The sequence below is a fragment of the Lethenteron reissneri genome, chromosome 57 (assembly GCF_015708825.2).
Source record: "Lethenteron reissneri isolate LAM-NWPU_2019-01 chromosome 57, ASM1570882v1, whole genome shotgun sequence".
Taxonomy (NCBI): domain Eukaryota; kingdom Metazoa; phylum Chordata; class Hyperoartia; order Petromyzontiformes; family Petromyzontidae; genus Lethenteron; species Lethenteron reissneri.
In genome coordinates, this window is record NC_083835.1 from 3,943,725 (window position 1) to 3,963,806 (window position 20,082).

At 47.6% G+C, this 20,082-nt stretch overlaps 1 protein-coding gene across 5 annotated transcripts; it reads left to right on the forward strand.

Moving 5' to 3' along the window:
• Positions 1-987: 987 nt before the first annotated feature.
• On the forward strand, positions 988-14,686 carry MFF (mitochondrial fission factor). Of its 5 annotated transcripts, none has more exons than XR_009756947.1 (9): positions 988-1,195; positions 3,632-3,795; positions 4,282-4,396; positions 5,161-5,360; positions 5,860-5,948; positions 7,251-7,304; positions 8,251-8,335; positions 9,921-10,127; positions 11,473-14,686. XR_009756947.1 is itself a non-coding variant. In XM_061575146.1 (9 exons), exons 2-8 carry the CDS (start codon positions 3,679-3,681, stop codon positions 10,050-10,052), a joined length of 792 nt encoding a protein of 263 aa, XP_061431130.1. In that variant the 5' UTR covers positions 988-1,195; positions 3,632-3,678; the 3' UTR covers positions 10,053-10,097; positions 11,473-14,686. The 5 variants fall into 5 exon arrangements, 4 of the variants coding, with proteins under 4 accessions (XP_061431130.1, XP_061431128.1, XP_061431129.1 ...); XM_061575146.1 differs by having other exon boundaries at positions 9,921-10,097; XM_061575144.1 differs by having other exon boundaries at positions 9,921-14,686.
• Positions 14,687-20,082: the final 5,396 nt, after the last annotated feature.

Genomic DNA, 20,082 nt, shown 5'->3' on the forward strand with positions numbered 1-20,082 from the left:
TCTGTGTGCAAAATGTCAGCTCGATTGGATCACGGGAAGTGGGTTAAAAAACGACCGAAAGGTTTGCACGGTCGTAAGCGCGCAAGCAAGCAAGCAAGTGAACTTAATATAAAGGAATTTAAAAAAAAGTCTGCTGCCTCTGGTGTAGGCCAATCAGTTTTAAAGACAATGCCAATACATTATCAGAGCCACGTGTGTGTTTGCATGTTCAGTGATGAAAAAAACCGCCGTGATGTAGCATGTGTGTGTGTTCGCGATGAATGCATACAATTTTGCGGACAACGGTGTAATATAACATTGTTCAGGTGATGCTCAACACAAACATTTAGCGTCACAAATATGGTTCCATTATATGGCTACAGTCTTTGAAATGTCTCACGTATTTTGTTTGTTGCGGTTGCACCCGACTTAAGAGCCGCATGGCTCACATGGCTATACCAAATAAATGAAACTCTGAAAACTCTTGACAAGCACTGTGTGTGGTTAATGCGCACTTAATTCCTTGCAAAAGATTTTCTATTCGGCGAACATCGTACCACCTCCTGTTTTATTGCCAGAAAGGCTAAACACCTATTCTTATATTTTCTTTTATAATTAGACACGCGGACAGCTTTTGTTCGTATCTCTGAGAGTTCGTAAGTCGAGAGTTCGTAAGTAGAGAGCCCGTAAGTCGAGAGTTCGTAAGTCGAGAGTCCGTAAGTCGAGAGTTCGTAAGTCGAGAGTCCGTAAGTCGAGAGTCCGTAAGCCGAGCGTCCGTAAGCCGAGAGTCCATAAGTCGAGCGTCCCTAAGTCGAGAGTCCCTAAGTCGAGAGTCCCTAAGTCGAGCGTCCGTAAGTCGAGAGTCCCTAAGTCGAGAGTCCGTAAGTCGAGCGTCCGTAAGCCGAGAGTCCGTAAGTCGAGCGTCCGTAAGTCGAGGAGTCACCGCCCCCTTCTCCCTACGTAAGATGGCCGCTGTCTTCACGCGTGACCCCCACGGGATCCAGGAAGCTTTCTCGCGCCCAAATCGCCAACACGCCCTCAACCCACGGGTCGCGCGCCGCTAGACTCCCGAGTGTTTAAAGTGGTGGTGGTGGTTGTTGTTGTGGTGGTGGTGGTGGTTGTTGTTGTGGTTGTTGTTGCTGCTGCTGCTGCGCCGTTTTGGCAATCGAGAGTAAGTCATCAACCAACCCAGCCGACAAGTCGTCGTTCTTAGCAGGTGAGGAGAGGGGGGGTGAGGAGGTGAGGAGGAGGTGAGGGGTGGGGTACAGGTGAACTCGTTTTGAGGCTGAGTCGACCCAGGGGGTGGCCAGATCGTCGTCGTCGATATTTACCGTGAACGGGAATCGAACTCCCCCCGGTTCCTGCCAATGGGGTTCGTAACGCAGCGACGAAACCGCTGCACCACCGCTCCCCGTAAAGAGAGACAAAGGCGGCCGGGCGTGGTTTTCTGCCCCCCCCCCCCCTCGTGTGCCGTGGGGGGCCCTCGCTAACAGCACTTGCCCCTGACAGTCTCGCAGGCTACACGCGACTTTGTCTTTGTCTTAGTACAGTGGGTACAGTGCAATCATCTTGGCAATTCAAGGACACTTCGTCTGAAACGCGGAAACTCTAGAATCTCGAGTTCGATACGCAGCTTCTAATAATGTGTCATGAATTGTTTGTTAAAGTGGTTTTTATTATAGAATACGGGACTAGGCAATGTGTTTTTTTTTTTTGTAATCGTCTAGTTGTGCATGTAGGTCAAACTTCATTCCAACAAGTACTCGTTGACCCCATTGGAACCTCCTTTGCCAGTAGCAAAATATGATAATTGGTTTTTTTACACTATGAGACATCTCCTTTACCAGTGGCAAGATACAGTATTAGGTTTTTACCCTTTCAACTGGTACAAAACCTATTGCTATATTTTGCCACTGGTAAAGGAAATGTCTCATAGTGTAAATGCTTACCCCGAGCTCTCAATACTTTGATAGTGCATTGTTTTTGAGTTGTACACCTTTTGGCGTCATCTGGTCCAACACTAATGGAGACTAGGCTCTAAGAAAAGCTGTCTCGGGTGTGGACTAATCAACTTCAAGGGACAGTGCATATCATTATCATCATCAGAGTTGTTTCTTTTTGTTTGCATTTTGACTGCTTGTGTTGTGGTTATTGCAAACATGATGCCTTGTATAAAGGTGTCAGTTTTTGTACCAGTTGAAAGGGTATGAACCTATTACTATGATAATTGTTTTTTAAATCCTTTATATTAAGCTCCCTTGCTTGCTTGCTTACTTAAGACCGTGCAAATCTTTCGGTCGTTTTTTAACCCACTTCCCGTGATCCAATCGAGCTGACATTTTCCACACAGACTCGTTGTGCGTGACAATTAATGTTCGTGAAATTTTTTTTCCAAAATTTTACACTTTTTAGGACAAAAATATATTTAATTACCAATTGCTTAATGGTGCAATGCAATCATCTGACCCATAGGTGGCAGCCATCTCAAGCCAGAGGACGAGAGGACTCTAGCCGCCACGCATAATAAGGATTTATAGTGAAAAACTCTGTTTTTACGGGTTGTACTTATTTACCCTTTTATCTGCCAACAAAACTGACAACTTTTTTTACAAGGAGTCATGTTTGCATTGACCACAATATTTGCGGTCGGAATGCAAACAAAAAACACAACTCTGATAATGTATGCACTGTCCTTGAAGTTGATTGGTCCACACCCGAGACAGCTTTCTTAGAGCCTAGTCTCACATGGTGTTGGACCAATCAGTTTAAAAGACAATGCATTTATTATCAGTGTGTTTTTTGTTTGCATTCTGACCACAAGTATTGTGGTTAATGCAGACATGATTCCTTGTAAAATGTTTCAGTTTGGTGTTTTAACATCTGTTTTGTTGCCAGAAAAAAGTGGAAAACCTATTCATCCGGCAAAACAAGAGGGCAAGTGCAAGCTGTACTTTCTTCCCTGCCATGTGAATGTGTAATTTCTGCAGCTGAGTGTACAGAGTAATGTTTTTTGCATGACCTTCAAACGGTATTTTCAACATTTCTGACATGCAAATAAGTGTAATTGAGTGCAGGACCAAATTGAATTGTGATAGTTTTTGGTGACCTCAGGACCAATATGCCCCACTTGAGAAACGGGTCTAATCACAGGTGGCTGAAACCTGGATTCGAACCCAGAATTTCAGGGCTGAGAGCTTAGATGTATGCACGTATGTATGTTGAACTTCTTTCGCACCACACCTAGCCAACCGTGCTAATAGAAGGTGAAGGACAAGAAACTAAACACAAAAAGTAGTTTCTCTAAATTTCGATTCTTTTTGTTAAGGCGCTCTTCTTCCACCTCCAACCCAGCTTATATATAAGCTCCTAGCTTGTCAGTGTCTCATTCTTCACCTGAAGACGGCTGCTTGCGTTGTAGCCGAAAGGTCGTGAGAATTATTTTATTTTATTATGTTTTATTTTTATTATTTTATTACTTCCCTTCTACATGACTTTACCGAAAGAACCAAGAAGATGGTTTCTCTAACCTCTGTGAAAAAGAGCTTCATAGTTCATCGGATTCCTAAATAAAGAGTCTGATTCTGACCTGGCCTGTACTTAACAAATGTGAGGAATTGACTTGAGTTGTTTCCCCTCTTATGCTGGCCCAAAGCCCCCCCCACACGCACACACGCACAACCAGGAAGGAGAGAGAGAGGCATGTGTGCTGCGTTCAATCCCTCCGCCAGCCTGCTCGACGATTCGGCGCCCAGGCAGTATGACCCCGACTTCACGCAGGACATCAGCGAGAAGATGAGAATCCCCAACACCCTGAAGGCATGCACGTCGACCGCTGACACCGTCGTTTGCAAAGTTTACACGTAGCAAGCCCCAGCTTTGCTTCATTCGCGCCATGCGTACCCAGTATGGGATTTGCTCCTGATATATAATTCATGTACAGCGTTGTGGGAAGCTGTCGGCACGAATGACGCCGTGTAAAATGAAAGTTTTATTATTTTTATGGCGAATTGGCTGATCTTCTTGGTTCTTTCAGTAAAGTCACGTAGAATGGAAATAATAAAATAATAAAAATATTTTCTTATTTCCATTCTAATTGACTTTACCGAAAGAACCAAGAAGATGAATCCCTGCAGTCACGAAAGCTTTAAATCGAAATTGAATTGGCTGATGTGTGAGCGTTTGCTACGTCTCCTGATGCACGAGGCACAAACGTTTGTTGTGCTGGCCCAGTTGCCTTGCTCGCCCCGCTCTCTTGTGGCTCAGCCTCTTGCTGCGCCCGTTTCACTTATTCTGTCACCGCAGGTGGCATCCACCGAGGCTGACGCCGGGCAGGAGTCCCCGTGGCCCCAAACGCAAAACTCACACTATCATCACCCGGCGATGGTGATGGAGGTGCCGGAGAGAATCATGGTCGCCGGTAAGCAGCACTCTCTCTCTCTGTCTCTGTCTTCCAACGAGACCTCTTGTTCACGTCCGTTTATGTGTCTGTCTGTGTGTCTGTCTGTGTGTCTCCGTGTCTGTGTTTTGTCTCTCTCTCAAATTTAGTTCTACCTGATGACGACTGCTTGTGTTGCAATCGAAACGTCGTATTCTGTTATTACATTTATTTTCTATCGACGTGACTTTACCGAAAGAACCAAAGAGTAATTCCTGCAGTCACGAAAGCTTAAAATCAGGCAACTTGTTCTTTGATGTGTTTTTTTGTGGGTTGTACCACGTGTTGGCTTGGCATGGTGTCCCAACGTTTTTCTCCACTTGCTGGGAGCTTTTTTCAGGAGCGAAGCATCCGACACCATTCCGATCAACGGCATCGTACAACCCAAAAACCACATCGGCAAACTGTACAGCACAACTTAGAAAACCCGACGCAGTCGTAAGGTGACCTCTTCTTGGTTCTTTCGGTAAAGTCACGTAGAAGGGAAATAATAAAATAATAAAAATACAACATAATAAAATACAATTCTCACGACGTTTCGTCCACAACGCAAGCAGCCGTCCTCAGGTGAAGAACAGGTCTGTCGGAAAGACAGCGTCTGAATGAAGATGACTCCCTGCAGTCACGAAAGCTTTAAATCGAAAAGTAAGGTGATCTGTTCGCTTCTTGGAACAAACCTAGCACGGCGCGGGTCAGCTGTCCGAAGGTCAGTCACGGAAACGGGGCGTACCATTTTTGTCCTGTAGACTCCGGGCAGGACCCCAGCCGCTCGTCCATGCAAGGTCCACGGTTCTCCGTGGAGCTCCCGCGAGAGATGTTCCACCTGCAGACTCCGCCGCGCGTGCTCACGCTGGAGGAGCAGCCGCTGGACTACATCAGCCTCGTGCCACCGGCATCGTCGCCCTCCGTGGCGGCCGAGACGCCATCGAGACCGCCGGTGCAGCGGGTATGCAACGAAACGCGCGTGCGAGAGACTCAACTCTGGCACCGGCTGCGGCCGACTTGTACAATGTACCGATAAGTGTCGGACGTGGCCAGATGTCCCGTGTTATTACTTTGCCGTTCTGCCAAGTCTTATTAGGGGGGTGATGTTCCCCAGTTCAGTCCGCAGCTCGAGATGGTATGCTGATAACGATTCATAGTCCCGTGATAGTGCAAGCCATTTCGCTACTGCGCATGAACTAACCTCGGAGCTCCATCGCCGCAGTGATGATCCTATCGGGTGTGCCTACTCTTTTGGTTTAATTATCGCAAAATTTATTTTGCACTCCATAGCTCGATATATCATGCTCATGAACAATTAATAAGGGAGAAATTCACATTGCAGTTCGTAGCTCACATTAACGTGCACGCTTAGCGGTGGCGGTGGCATGATCACATTTCACTTACAACGCGAATTCTCCTGTCGTTTTCACCACATTGAGGAGTTTTCTCTCATCCTTTAGAGAAAGAACCCAGGTGCTCGGCCGTACAGGGAGCGGTCGCTGAGTGAGCGAGGACCTCGGCTGGGCACGCCCGCTCAACGGCAGCATGCGTGAGTCAGCGCGACGCAGCGTTTCCCACGGCGTCAACCTCGGGCCTGTCCGTCACGTGCAAGTGTCAGTGGCAGCGATGGCGCTTTCGCATCTGTGGCGGCATTCCCGTTGCTCTACGCGGTCCCGTTATAAACACTTTGTGGAATTGGTTGCTTGAAGGGTGGGAGACCAGATCCGGATGAGATATTGCCACCGATGTTAGCCGTGACCGGGAATTGAACTCGGCTCTGGAGGGCGGCTTCCCCAATTTGACTAAAAATGTGGTGTCGCGTCATTGCTTGTTCTTCACGACAACTCGCGCGGTGCCAAAGCCTCACTGGCAGGGGGCTTTCTTGTGCGATTGGCTCTTCCGAATCACGCGACTGCTTATGCACACCAAATATATGGCTGCTATGAATTTCCACATGATGAGCCGCTTCGTTGAACTATCATTTGTGGTCAGGTCGCAGCTTGAAAAGAACTCCATAGCTCAGTGGGACTTACCTGGTAAAATAAAATATGTTAAATACAGAATATAGGAGTTAGAATGCTCGAAGCTAAATTTTAACACGGCTCATTTTTTAATGGCTATCATCCCTTCAATTGTGATAAAATAATGTTTTGCTAATTTTTTAACTGGAGCTTGTTATAGGCTGTCATTCATTCCTGTACAATTTGTGTGCCATCGCTTTGCATGTGTTCGAATGGCTCCTTTACCTTCCTCAAGCTCCGTGGTTGACCCTCGAGGCGGTGGCATAGTTACCGAGGGTGCAGGCGGTGTAGCTGCACCAGAGCCCATGGGCCCTCCGGCTCGATGATGTGACATCAGAGGTCGCAACTGGGTACCCGATACCCGTACCCGTACCCGTTTGCGACACTGGTGCGGCCGGGTATGGGTACGGGTAGACCGTGAGTCACTGGTGAGTCACCGTTTGTCACTCATTTCCCAACGTCTTGTGTCTCTTCTCACAATTCAAGTTCCTAGAATCAACCCACCCGCGCCTGCAACATGGCTTCATCCCAGAGGTCGCAATCAGGTACCCGATACCCGTACCCTACCTGTACCCGGCCGGGTACGGGTACCCGTTTGCGACCCTGGTGCGGCCGGGTACGGGTACGGGTAAGGAATCAAAACCCATTTGCGACCTCTGTGTGACATGGGACACGGGACCCATTACATCCCGTGAATCGGGGCCCATGCCAACCGCGCTACGCCACTGCCTCGCAGCCTAAAAACTGAGAAAGAACACTCCTCCGTTCTTACCTTCTTGGCTGTCATTTTCCCTTTATTTTGATCTTTTTCCACTGCCTGCCCTTTCTAGCCCAAGATCCCTTCTCAGTCCTTCCAAATCCAGCCCTTCCCTCAATCCGCTCAGGTAATCTCAGCCCCTTCTGCTCTTGTCACAGCAAACGTCAATGTCATTTTTTGGCAGATCTGGGGGTCAGTTGTGATCAGAACGGCACCAGCCATTGTTAGCCAACGTTGCAATTACTTTGCGACTGCGTTTCATGACGATTGACACAATTATAATTGTTATTATACCCCAGCTCTGGAGCTTTGCCAAAAGATGCTGTTAACGTGTCTCTTGCTTGTTGTGGATCCTGCACGTACGACGCGATAAGGGCTCTTGCGTCCCACGAGAATGCTAACGTTAGAGCCTGTTCACACGTGTGCATCTCCACTACTACCACACTCTGTCCGCTCTACGCGAGGATCTTTTCAAAGGGCTCACGTTTCCTCGTGCGTGCTAGAGTGCATCGGCCCAACATCCTAAGCAGGACCCTCGTGATAAGAGTCTTGAGACTCGGTGAGATTGTCCTGTGTAAGTGAATGCCCCGAGCAGCTAAATGGGAATAAACTTCTAATTATTTTAATAGTTTTCATCAACTGAGACCTCGCCTTTCAAAGGAACACATGTGCAATACCGCCATTTACCAAACTTAATTTGTTTTATGTGAAAAATATATTTCTAGCTCATCGGATTCCTCCAGTATAAATCAATATTCTGATTCTGTATGGATCTACATGTTTATTAAGCAGGTGCCAGTAAATGTGTGATGACTTGTCTCTGAACAGAGAAGCATATTGGGAGAGAATCTTGATTTGAAGCTTTCGTGACTGCAGGAATCCATACTCTTTGGTTCTTTCGGTAAAGTCACGTAGGTATAAAATAAAAGAAATCACGACGTTTCGGACGCAACACAAGCGCCCGAAACGTCGTGATTTATTTTATTTTATACCTACGTGACTTTACCGAAAGAACCAAAGAGTATTGGGAGAGAGCCACTCATGGGCCCCGCGTATGATTTCCTCCTCGGCAGGCAAGAACTGGTGCTCGTGGATGACGTGGGGGAGGATCAGTACGCAGACGGTCTGGAGCTGGATCTTGCAGTAGTGAACAGTCAGGTAACGTGGGTTATTGTTACTTGTTATCAGAGGTCGCAAACGGGTTTTGATTCCTTACCCGTACCCGTACCCGGCCGCACCAGGGTCGCAAACGGGTACCCATACCCTACCCGTACCCGACCGGGTACGGGTAGGGTATGGGTATCGGGTACCTGATTGTGACCTCTGGGATGAAGCCATGTTGCAGGCGCGGGTGGGTTGATTCTAGGAACTTGAATTGTGAGAAGAGACAAGACGTTGGGAAATGAGTGACAAACAGTTACTCACCAGTGACTCACGGCCTACCCGTACCCGGCCGCACCAGGGTCGCAAACGGGTACCCGTACCCGGCCGGGTAGGGGTAGCCGGGTATCGGGTAGGGTACGGGTATCGGGTACCCGGTTGCGACCTCTGCTTGTTATTCAAATTCCAATTCTCCGTTTCCCACGTTCAATCGCGATTGTGCCGTCGGCGTCATGCCGTGAGATGAAGGGTCAATTCGGATCTCTCCCAGAGCGTTGAAACTATATCTATGTTCGACATGGGTATTTTGACCGTCTTTTCAATGCTGGCCAGATGTCTTGGAGAAAGCGGGTGGGTACCCACACGTGATTCCGCCAACCCGCGACCTGCCGGTCGACTGTGGTGTACCCATTCACACTGCTATGGCGGACATAGCGGGAGGATTTAAGAAACTTGCCCCATTGTTTTCACTGCCGTGTGCCGGGAGATGGAATTTAACGGGCGACCTGATTTGCAATTCCAGTGTGCTAACCATTACACCGGAGGCAGCATCAAAATGGTGGACTTGGGAAAGCGATGACGATGATTGGCCACCATGTGGAAACTGATTGAGGAGAACAGTGATGTCACAGCGATGTCATCAGAGCACTGCAATGATGGATGGACCAACGACGCACGGACGGACGGAAAAAGTTGTACGCCTTTTGGCGTCATCTGGTCCAACACCAATGGTGACTAGGCTCTAAGAAAAGCTGTCTCGGGTGTGGACCAATCAACTTCAAGGACAGTGCATATCATCATTATCAGAGTTGTTTCTTTTTGTTTGCATTTTTACTGCTTGTGTTGTGGTCATTGCAAACATGATCCCTTGTATAAAGGTGTCAGTTTTTGTACCAGTTGAAAGGGTAAAAACTTATTACTATACTGGAAAAACGACTATACTCTTAGGTTTTTTCGGTAAAGTCACATAGGTAAAAAATAAAAATTCCTCCCCGTAGAGGGTATTAACTCTAGATTTGAAGCTTTCGTGACTGCAAGGTCATATTCTTAGGTTTTTTTCGGTAAGTCACGTAGGTAAAAAATAAAAATTTCTCCCCGTAGAGGGTATTAACTCTAGATTTGAAGCTTTCGTGACTGCAAGGTCATATTCTTAGGTTTTTTCGGTAAAGTCACGTAGGTAAAAAATACAAATTCCTCCCCGTAGAGGTGACTTTACCGAAAAAACCTAAGAGTATAACCTTGCAGTCACGAAAGCTTCAAATCTAGAATGGAAAAACGACTGTTGGTGATGGCCGAGCAGTCCTTGTGTGATGGCACATCCGCCCCGAGTGTTGTGTCAATGTGGTGCCGTGTTGCCGTGCAGGTTTCGCGGCTGGCGGGCCGGTTGCAGGCGGTGGAACGCGCCGCTCACGCTCGCCAACGCCGAGAGGTTCTGCTCTTCTCACTCACCGGGCTCGTCTTCCTCATGAACGGGTGGCTCTGGCTGCGACGGTGATGCAGGTGGCACGAGGCTGCGCTGCACTGATGCTTCCCCCAATGAGTGAGAAGCTGCGGCCGCCCAGTTTGACCGGTGTGAAATTCACAAATGAAATCCCCTTTATTTTTATTTAAAAAAAATCTGACTTTTTCCAGGGGTGGTTGCTCAGCTTTTGCGAGAGTCCCTAAGCCCGCGGTCGAAACTCCACGATCCTATGGCAGGGCCAGTATATCCGTAGGATTTTCACCTAAAGCTTTCGTGACTGCAGGAATTCATATTCGTTGGGTCTTTCGGTAAAGTCACGTAGATAGGTTAAAAGAAAATAACAAAAAAACGACGACGTTTCGATCGCAACACAAGCGATCGTCATCAGGAGGACGATTAGGAGATTCACTGTTGACTTCCCACTAAGTGGCACGCTTGTTGCCGACACCGGAGGACGAACACCAGATAGGAATTCGAGCTCTCGGTCGTTTACCACCAGCGGGACGTGTTGGACTGTTGGTGACGTGTGCACATCATTGTGCCCGTTGCCCGTATCGCCGTGTATAAACTAAACACTCTTCACCCAAGGGCAGGGGTGCCGAACTTATGGCCCATTGGTCCAATGTGGCCCGTGACATAATTTAATGTGCGCCGTCACCCCCCTCTTCCCGAGCCACACGAGGTTTACCACTTCGAAATGGCCTGCAAGACATTTATCCACTGCAAGCATCGTAGCCGGACTTTTTGGGTACTAGAGGAATATTTTTGACACCGTGTCAATGTCGAGCACGCACAATCACCTGTAAAGGTGAGCCGTCATCTCTTTTCACATTATTATTGGATAACACTAAGGTGCGTGTTAATATGTGGCATGCCAAATATATATTTAAAATTCCTATTTGGTCCCGAGTCAGGATTAAGGTTCCTCGCATCTTTTCTGCGTGCATCTCCCCGAGCTGCGAAGGCTACTTTCTTTCCAGTTGCGTTCTGTTGTGAGATGTTTAGAACGAGTACTCCCTGCCCACTCGTCACCGAATCTAATCGCACAATTGGGGACCACCGCAATTGGTAAAGGCAGTTGATTGTACCTCGTTTTTATTTTACAATGCATTCTTATTGATCTGCAGTCCGTATGGACCACAGCCGACAAGTTTTTTTTTTATATCCACGTCTGCAAATATAATTTTACAATCATCACCCATTCAGATATTTACTAAGCCACAACGTTCCGTTGCAAATATACAAATCTCCGTGCAGACACGTACTGAATTGGCCTGTAATAAGGTGGGCTTTTAGTGTTTAGTTTGTTGTCCTTCCCCCCCACCCGCACCTCAGATTAGCACGGTTGGCTACGTACGGTGCGAAAGAAGTTCAACACACGTACATCCAAGACGTCACGGAAAATTCCGTTGACGCCCACTGCATCACGCCATCTCTTTCCCCTTTCTGTCAGATCCCACATCTGCTGTACAATCGACACCCGACCTCAAGCTCTGCTCTTGAGTCTCCACGCCCACCTGGCTCTAGGGTCTTTTTCTTGGGCGCAGACGTCTGGATTTCACTTCAATGCCTGTCTCGGTAAACCGTTCCCCCTCCGCTATGTGCTTGTGTTCCGCCCATCGCAACTTGTCGTTGCCGGTGAACTTTACTTGGCCGCCACGTGCGATTCGGATCGCAGCTGTGTTCTAGCATCCTGACTGCAGGGGTGATGGATCACGTAGAGTTGTGAGGTTCCCACCGATGGGGCTGAAGGGCAGTAAAGGAAGCAGGTTTCTCTCACCCATGTTTGAGGGCTTGTCAGTGTTAGGCTGCCATATGGAATCTGTGGATTTCTCCACTTAACTCCAATTTCCTCCCAGACAAATAAAAACTGAAGACATTTTGGCGTACCATATAGCAAGCGTTCGAAACAAATCCATACGAAGTTATTTTGTCATTAAACTTTATTATATCATGTACAAGCACAATATCTTTGCTAATCCACTGCTGGATGAGGGCTTCCCTCGCTGTGCGTGGGTTGTGGGGGTAATCTAACCAACCATGCTCCCTCCACGTTGTCAGTGCGGGTCGGTGAAGGTGGGCGGAGCATAGATGTGGCAGAGAAGGCCGCATGTTGTCCCGTGGAGCCACTCATGGCGGCCCGGTCACACGTGTGTCCAGGATGATGCATAGGTGCGTGGGGGTCACGATTAGTGCACAAGCACGGTGCCGAACTCGCGGCCCGCCCAGGTGAAGGAGTGCCGCTCATAGTGGCCCACTAACTCGTCTGGGTTGCCCACCGCTGACAGAGACGGCATGTATAGTAAAACAATGGACTTTGCCCATGCAGCCACCTATGATGCCCTTGTCTGTGCGTGGCGGTCGCCCAGGCAAGCACTCGTACCAGGCTTTGACGATGCTCGGCTTGAGAAATTTGACAAGATGCGGTGCACTGCGAGAGATTTTTTGGTCACGGGCATGACCATCCCATCCTGAATAGGTTGAGTGACTCGGCTTCCGGGCTCTGCCGCGTGTGTAGAGGTGTAATATTACGATGAATAAATTGGCATCAGTCCTTTCATTAATTGCCGCGAATATTATACTTATACCGCATTAATATATACATGATTCAAATGTATCTGAAATAATTTAACCATTTGACAATCTACACTCGGATTCATTACCTGTTTTGTAAGGGATCCCGGAGTGTCTGATTATGATTCATTTAATTACTCATGAATACAATTCCTTACACTCCTGATGCTCCATCAAAGCGTGCACATTCGATTCGGTTACGCCAGAGGTCGCAAACGGGTTTTGATTCCTTACCCGTACTCGGCTGCACCAGGGTCGCAAATGGGTACCCGGTACCCGTACCCGGCCGGGTACGGTTACTCGTTCCCTACCCGTACCCGTACCCTACCAGAAATGAGTGACAAACGGTTACTCACCAGTGACTCACGGCCTACCCGTACCCGGCCGCACCAGGGTCGCAAACGGCTACCCGTACCCGTACCCGGCCGGGTACGGGTAGCCGGGTATCGGGTAGGGTACGGGTATCGGGTACCCGGTTGCGACCTCTGGGTTACGCACATCTGGTCAGCATCGAAAGAGTTTGCTTCTGCGTCGGCCCTTCTGCTGCCAGTGGCATCAGCAAGCGGTAGCAAGGGTTGGCGCCTCTCCTGAAGCACGATGGAGCAGTCGAAGGAACCCGTGCAAGCGAACCACAGAGATGTATACCGACGATACACTTAGGCTCATGGAGCGAGCAAGCGTCGATGCAAACGAGATGGTACAGCTGCAAAAAAAATGTTTGCCGAAATTAATTGCCGCTTCAATCCAACCATGACCTCGAATCTTGACAATTCGTCTAATCGCATCTCGTTTTTTCGAGGGTCGGTTGTCGTTTTGTTTTGCAGTGGCTAGATTACAACGAATGTGTGCTTGGTTTACACTTTATCTGTGGGTCAGTTTTTAATGCCGTAGTTTAATCGTGAAATTGAGATGGGGAAACATCTGCAGAGAATGATTGGAATCTGTTTTTCTTGTCGCTTTTGGACTTGTGCCAAATGTGTCCCCGCGGTTTCAAAGAGAGACACTCACAAACGGCAGCAGTAAGCAATGGCGGGGGCTGTAACTGTACTGATGACTCCTAATTAGGCTTAAACCGGTCTACAGTTTCGATTTAAAGCTTTCGTGACTGCAGGGAATCATCTTCTTGGTTCTTTCGGTAGTCACGTAGAAGGGAAATAATAAAACATAATAAAATACAATTCTCACGACGTTTGCGTTGTGGCCGAAACGTCGTGAGAATTGTATTTTATTATGTTTTATTTGTATTATTTTATTATTTCCCTTCTACGTGACTTTACTGAAAGAACCAAGAAGACGGTCTACAGTTGTCATTCCTCTTCTACTAAATACTTACAATTTAAATGGACTGCAATTTCATCTCTGTTGAGATGGTGTGGCGAGTGTCGGCCACGTGCGCAAATTTTGTGGAAATGGTGATGCCACCACCGCGATATGCAAAGTATGCTCTTTGGCTTCTGGTTGGCTTTTGCCGTACAATGTATTACACTGGTCAACACACTTTTTCTGGCATAAGGTGTTCCAACGGTTTTAAGGTAATTTTGGGGTGCTGATTCCAAATTTGGCATCAGTTTTTGTCTATCACATGAGGTTTTTGAGATATCAAATACTGCATTTTCAATAAAAATTGCAGAAGAAAAATATTAAATAAATGTGGATATCTACATAAAATTATATTATAAACACACTATCCTAAAAATACAGCACCATATTTTAACACTAAAGCAGTCACTGACTCGCAACAACTTGCAATCATAAGTGACAGAGTTAATTTCGGGTAAAATCAATGAAAATGGGGTATGCCGATAGCATAAAAATGAGATGTGATGGAGCAAATCTGAGAATCAGATTTGGAATCAGCACCCTGAAATTAGTTTAAAACAGCTGCAAAAGTCCAGGCCAGAAAAAAATGTTTTTTTTTGTCGACCAGTGTTATCATAGAGGGCATTGTCGCCAAAGGGGAACGTTGGATCCCACTGACTGCCCTGGTAGTAGATGCCGAACGTAAACCACCACGCGTAAACGTTACGTCGATTCATCTTCTTGGTTCTTTCGGTAAAGTCACGTAGAAGGGAAATAATAAATAATAAAAATAAAACATAAAAAAAAAATTGAATTTTTATTATTTTATTATTTCCCTTCTACGTGACTTTACCGAAAGAACCAAGAAGATGAATCCCTGCAGTCACGAAAGCTTTAAATCGAAAGTTACGTCGATTATTTGCGCTGCTGTCATCGTCCTCATCATCAGCCATGATCTATCCACTGCTGAGTGAAGGCCTCCCCAAACCGTCGATATCTCTCGGTCTTGCGTTGCAACAATCCGTCGAACGCCTGCGCACGGTGCGCACGGGCGCAATCTACCGCTCCGCCTTCGTGGTTGACGCTGAAATAATCTCTTTCGAAGGCATTCTTCCATTATTACCAAGTAGTGTTCGAACCTGAATATATCTGACCACCTTGCAGTGTATGTGTTGTTGAAATAGGCACTTGGAAAGTGTTATCACCTTTTTGATGAAATAATAGCATTTAATTCCAGCAACAATGCCCCCAAATTTAATGAGATTTGGCAATAATAATAAGAATAGTACAATCATTCCCAAAGGTTTATTGATACGATGGAAAATACCACGTGAGATTACATTTTTCAATCAAACATACGATTGGTATTTTGTTCCAACTCTCAATACAGGGCATTTATTATTTGGTGCCGCTGTATTAAAGGTAAATAATTGGGGAACCGTCTTGCGGATGTTGTACAATATTTAACACAATTTACATTCATCTGTACAAACATGAATACAATTCCTTTGTTTTAATCATACTCGTAAAATAGAATTGTGTTGTCCGGGGGACACATGATTCCACTTTCAAAGGCATTAATCCAGCCTCTTATACTTACCTTTCTAGTTATAATATTTTGGTCTGAGCACTAGACACTGCCGGAAGTTTTTGGGCAGTGCACTTGGTGATCCCTAAACATGAAGTGGAAATTCCACCCAGCGATCTGGTGAATCCCAATTTTCAACACACTGCCTACCCGTGCCCATTGGCGCAGCAAATCGGCCCAGTTTCTGCACCTAGAAAGTGGGCCCGGTCCCAATTCCCATGGGAGCATTCGGCCAAGCCAGCAGCAACTACGCCACGTGGTCTGCATTCCCAAGGGAGATGTTACTCTCTAACCTGGGCCGCCACAGGTTAGAGAGTAACATCTCATCTGCAACGAGTCGCCCTTGAAAAAGAGCTACTCAGCTCAGTGTGCTTTAATCGGCAAATGCACTTCTGATTATGAAATGTAGCACCGTGTTTGCGAAAAAAATAATACGCTGAACAATATAAAACATTTTGTTTTGGATCGTATAACCTAGCTCAAGCCGGCGTAAGTGAAACCTTGTTAAAAAGCAAAGTGAGTGCGTCCCTTTAGCTGCAGAGGGAATGGAGTTGGGTCTTACTCTGGGTTGGGTCAGTGGGCTTTGCCTAGTAAATAAATAAAAAAATTTAGGGTGGGACATTATGGTAGGGTCTGCATCCACAGAGATGGAGACTTGAAGTGTTGAGCCTTACCTGGAAGAGCCAAGCGTGGCTTGCGTCTGCTTTCCAATGGTCGCGGAAACGTAGCAACATTGACATCACCTCGAATAGAAATGAATTATTATTTTTTTCTTTGCAGGGCAAGTGTCTGTTGGTGTAGAATTGAGATTTACAAAAAACAAGTTACCTGTTCCCACGTCTGGCACCATGATAAGTGGACCCTTTTGGTCGGCTTCTTTGAGATTGCTGCAGCGTGGCGGATATTATCAAGTTCCTGCTTTGATTATTATTGTGATTTATTATTCTGGCTGAACGTGCGGTGCTCTGAATGCGCAGATTTTCAATGTCCGTGTTGTGCGCGTGCTTTCTTCGAGACTTGAAACTGAGCATCGTTTTTGTCTTGTCCGCAAGTGCATCCGTTCATATTCATACCACGCGGTACATGACCCTTGTTTAGTCAACAGGCACTGTGCTGTGTAAATGTGCATACTGTTAAATAAAAACTATTCTTCCAATGAACTTGAAGTATTGGTGAAAGATCATACCCGGCTGCTGCTGTTTGTATAATTGCTTACCCGCCCTGTTTTGGTGAAGTGAAAAATGCATCAGTGGCTGTTCTTCACGTCACATGTATTGCGTATCTGTCAACCCCTTATCAGTGCCCTACCTTATTACAGACCAATTCAGACCTTATTGATCACCCCCCGTGCCCTTAGAAATCTCAACGTTCATCCCACAAAGTCCCATCACAAGGGAGAAACACAAACAAATAGACGAAAAATTATTTTGCACGTATTGAAAAGTCTGCATGAAGACAAGTCCAGATAGTGTGGCCAAGGTTCAGCAAATTGTTGTTTTTATTTACATAACATAGCAATTATTTTTAAATCCTTTATATTAAGTTTACTTGCTTGCGTGCTTGCGTGCTTGCTTGCTTACGACCATGCAAATCTTTCGGTCGTTTTTTAACCCACTTCCCGTGATCCAATCGAGCTGACATTTTGCACACAGACTCGTTGTGCGTGACAATTTATTTTCGTGAAAAAAAAATTCCCAAATTTTACACTGTTTAGGGAATTTTTGTTAAAATATTTAATTACCAATTGCTTAATGGTGGCAGACAATCATCTGACCCATAGGTGGCAGCCATCTCAAGCCAGAGGACGAGAGGACTCTAGCCGCCACGCATATAAATGATTTATAGTGAAAAACTTTGTTTTTACGGGTTAATTTTTATAGCAATATATTGGGGGGGGACATTTTGAGCATATTTGAATATTTTGGGGGGGGGGGGGGATGTGTGTCCCCCCCCCCCAATATATTATAATTACGGCCTTGACAAGCACTATACATTACCCCCCCTCCCCCAGCCTTAAGGGGTTATGTAGTGAGACAAAACTTGCAGGGATGATGGTCACGTGGTGCTGCTAAAGTAATGCTGCTCTGCCCCCTCTTGAATATCAATTCTAAAGCCGTTATACTTACCTATGGAATGGAATCACTGGGTGAGCCTGTGCAATTGGGTGTCTTCCTAACCCTTTAGCACACACAACCGCTCCAAAATAAGTCTCAAAGGTGACCGGCCGAATTAATGAATTGGTGGCTATGCACTCCTGTGGTCCAGCAACCTTGGATGCGGTGGGTTTCTGAGTAACAGGCAGCAGTAGAGTAGCAGTAGGCTTTCGCGACCAATATCCATAATAGGTGTTTTTTTTGGGGTTAGATCGCTTAAATATTAATGTTGTGTCGTTAAATCCGCCGCCACCACCACCCGACACGGCCAATTAGTAAAGGTTTGTCACGTAAAGGGCCGTCCATAAATGACGTCACGTGATTTTGGACGATTTTTGACCCTCTCCCCCCCTCGTCACACGGCGTCACAAAAAGTCAGACCCCCCCCCTCTCAAATATGACGTCACAAAGCTCTGCCCCCCCCCCCCCAAAAAAAATAAAAACATGCTTCAAATCGCTTTAAACTATTGTCATTGTAGTGCGTATTTAATGTGGCGCTGCACTCTGATGTTGTAGGGGAAAACATTTATTAAAAAGATTGCCAGGAATGGTAAACACCTATTTTACTGGTAGGAACCTCCTGGTTACACCAGCCCACAGGGGATTATTGTGTCCGTCCGTCGTGCATCCAAAAATGGGAGGGATGGGGCTGGGTGGAGAGGGTGGGGAGGGGCTGGGTGGGTGGGGAGGGTGGGAAGGGGCTGGGTGGGGAGGGGATGGGTGGGGAGGGTGGGGCTGGGTGGGGAGGGTGGGGAGGGGATGGGTGGGGAGGGTGGGGCTGGGTGGGGAGGGTGGGGAGGGGCTGGGTGGCAGGGGTGGGGCTGGGTGGGAGGGTGGGGCTGGGTGGGGAGGGGAGGTGGGGAGGGGCTGGGTGGGAGGGGTGGGGCTGGGTGGGGAGGGTGGGGCTGGGTGGGGAGTGGGAGGGGTTGGGCTGGGTGGGGAGGGGCTGGTCACCCCGTGGTGCCCTTATAAAACTCAACGTTTAACCTACTCACGCCGGCTTGTGCCCGCCCTCACAGTCGGGCATATTTGCGGAATACACCACGCCGCCGTTGACCCTGCAGGCCATTGACCGAGCAACCCAACGTTCCTACCAGCTCCCTCCGCAGGACAATGTGTTTTAAGTAGAAATCTCCGAGTTTTCCCCGCCCGTACATTAATGACACCGCCACAAGATGAACGACACCACAAGATGAATGACATCACAAGATGAATGACACCACAAGATGAATGACACCGCCACAAGATGAATGACATTACAAAGATGAATGACACCACAAGATGAATGACACCACAAGATGAACGACACCACAAGATGAATGACATCACGATGAATGACACCACAAGATGAATGACACCACAAGATGAACGACACCACAAGATGAATGACACCACAAGATGAATGACACCACAAGATGAATGACACCACAAGATGAATGACACCACAAGATGAATGACACCACAAGATGAACGACACCACAAGATGAATGACACCACAAGATGAATGACACCACAAGATGAATGACATCACAAGAAGAACGACACCACCACAACACGAATGCCACCACCACCACCAACCACCACCACCCACCCCTCTCCGACCCGTTATAGCCGGAGAGGGTCACGTCCAGACGGCAGGGGAGAGGAGGAGGTGGTGGTGGGGGGTAGTGGTAGTGGTGGTGGGGGGTAGTAGTGGTGGTGGGGGTAGTGGTGGTAGTAGTAGTGGTGGTAGTGGTGGGGGTAGTAGTGGTAGTGGTGGGGGGTAGTGGTGGTGGGGGTAGTGGTAGGGGATAGTAGTGGTAGTGGTGGGGGTAGTGGTGGTGGGGGTAGTAGTGGTGAGTGGTAGTGGTGGTGGGGGTAGTGGTGGTAGTAGTAGTGGTGGTAGTGGTGGGGGTAGTAGTGGTAGTGGTGGGGGGTAGTGGTGGTGGGGGTAGTGGTAGGGGATAGTAGTGGTAGTGGTGGGGGTAGTGGTGGTGGGGGTAGTAGTGGTGAGTGGTAGTGGTGGTGGGGGTAGTAGTGGTGGGGGTGGTAGTGGTGGTGGTAGTGGTGGGGGGTAGTAGTGGTGGTGGGGGTAGTGGTGGTAGTAGTAGTGGTGGTAGTGGTGGTGGGGGTAGTCGTGGTGGGTAGTAGTGGTAGTGGTGGTGGGAGTGGTAGTGGTGGTGGTATTAGTGGTGGTGGGGGTGGTAGTGGTGGTGGTGGGGGTAGTGCTGGTAGTGGTGGGGGGTAGTAGTGGTGGTGGTAGTGTTAGTGGGGGGTAGTAGTGGTGGGGGTAGTGCTGGTAGTGGTGGGGGGTAGTAGTGGTGGTGGTAGTGTTAGTGGGGGGTAGTAGTGGTGGGGGTAGTGCTGGTAGTGGTGGGGGGTAGTAGTGGTGGTAGCAGTATTAGTGGTGGGTGGGTGAAGGAGAGAGCGAGAGAGAGAGAGAGAGAGCAGTGGCAAAGCGCACGGGAGA

Bases quoted from the DNA above. Each gene is read 5' to 3' on its own strand.
- MFF (XM_061575144.1), top strand. From the start codon at position 3,679: ATGTGTGCTGCGTTCAATCCCTCCGCCAGCCTGCTCGACGATTCGGCG. The intron at 3,796-4,281 runs GCATGCACGTCG...CTGTCACCGCAG, and splicing joins GAATCCCCAACACCCTGAAG to GTGGCATCCACCGAGGCTGA. The intron at 5,949-7,250 runs GTGAGTCAGCGC...TGCCCTTTCTAG, and splicing joins CCCGCTCAACGGCAGCATGC to CCCAAGATCCCTTCTCAGTC.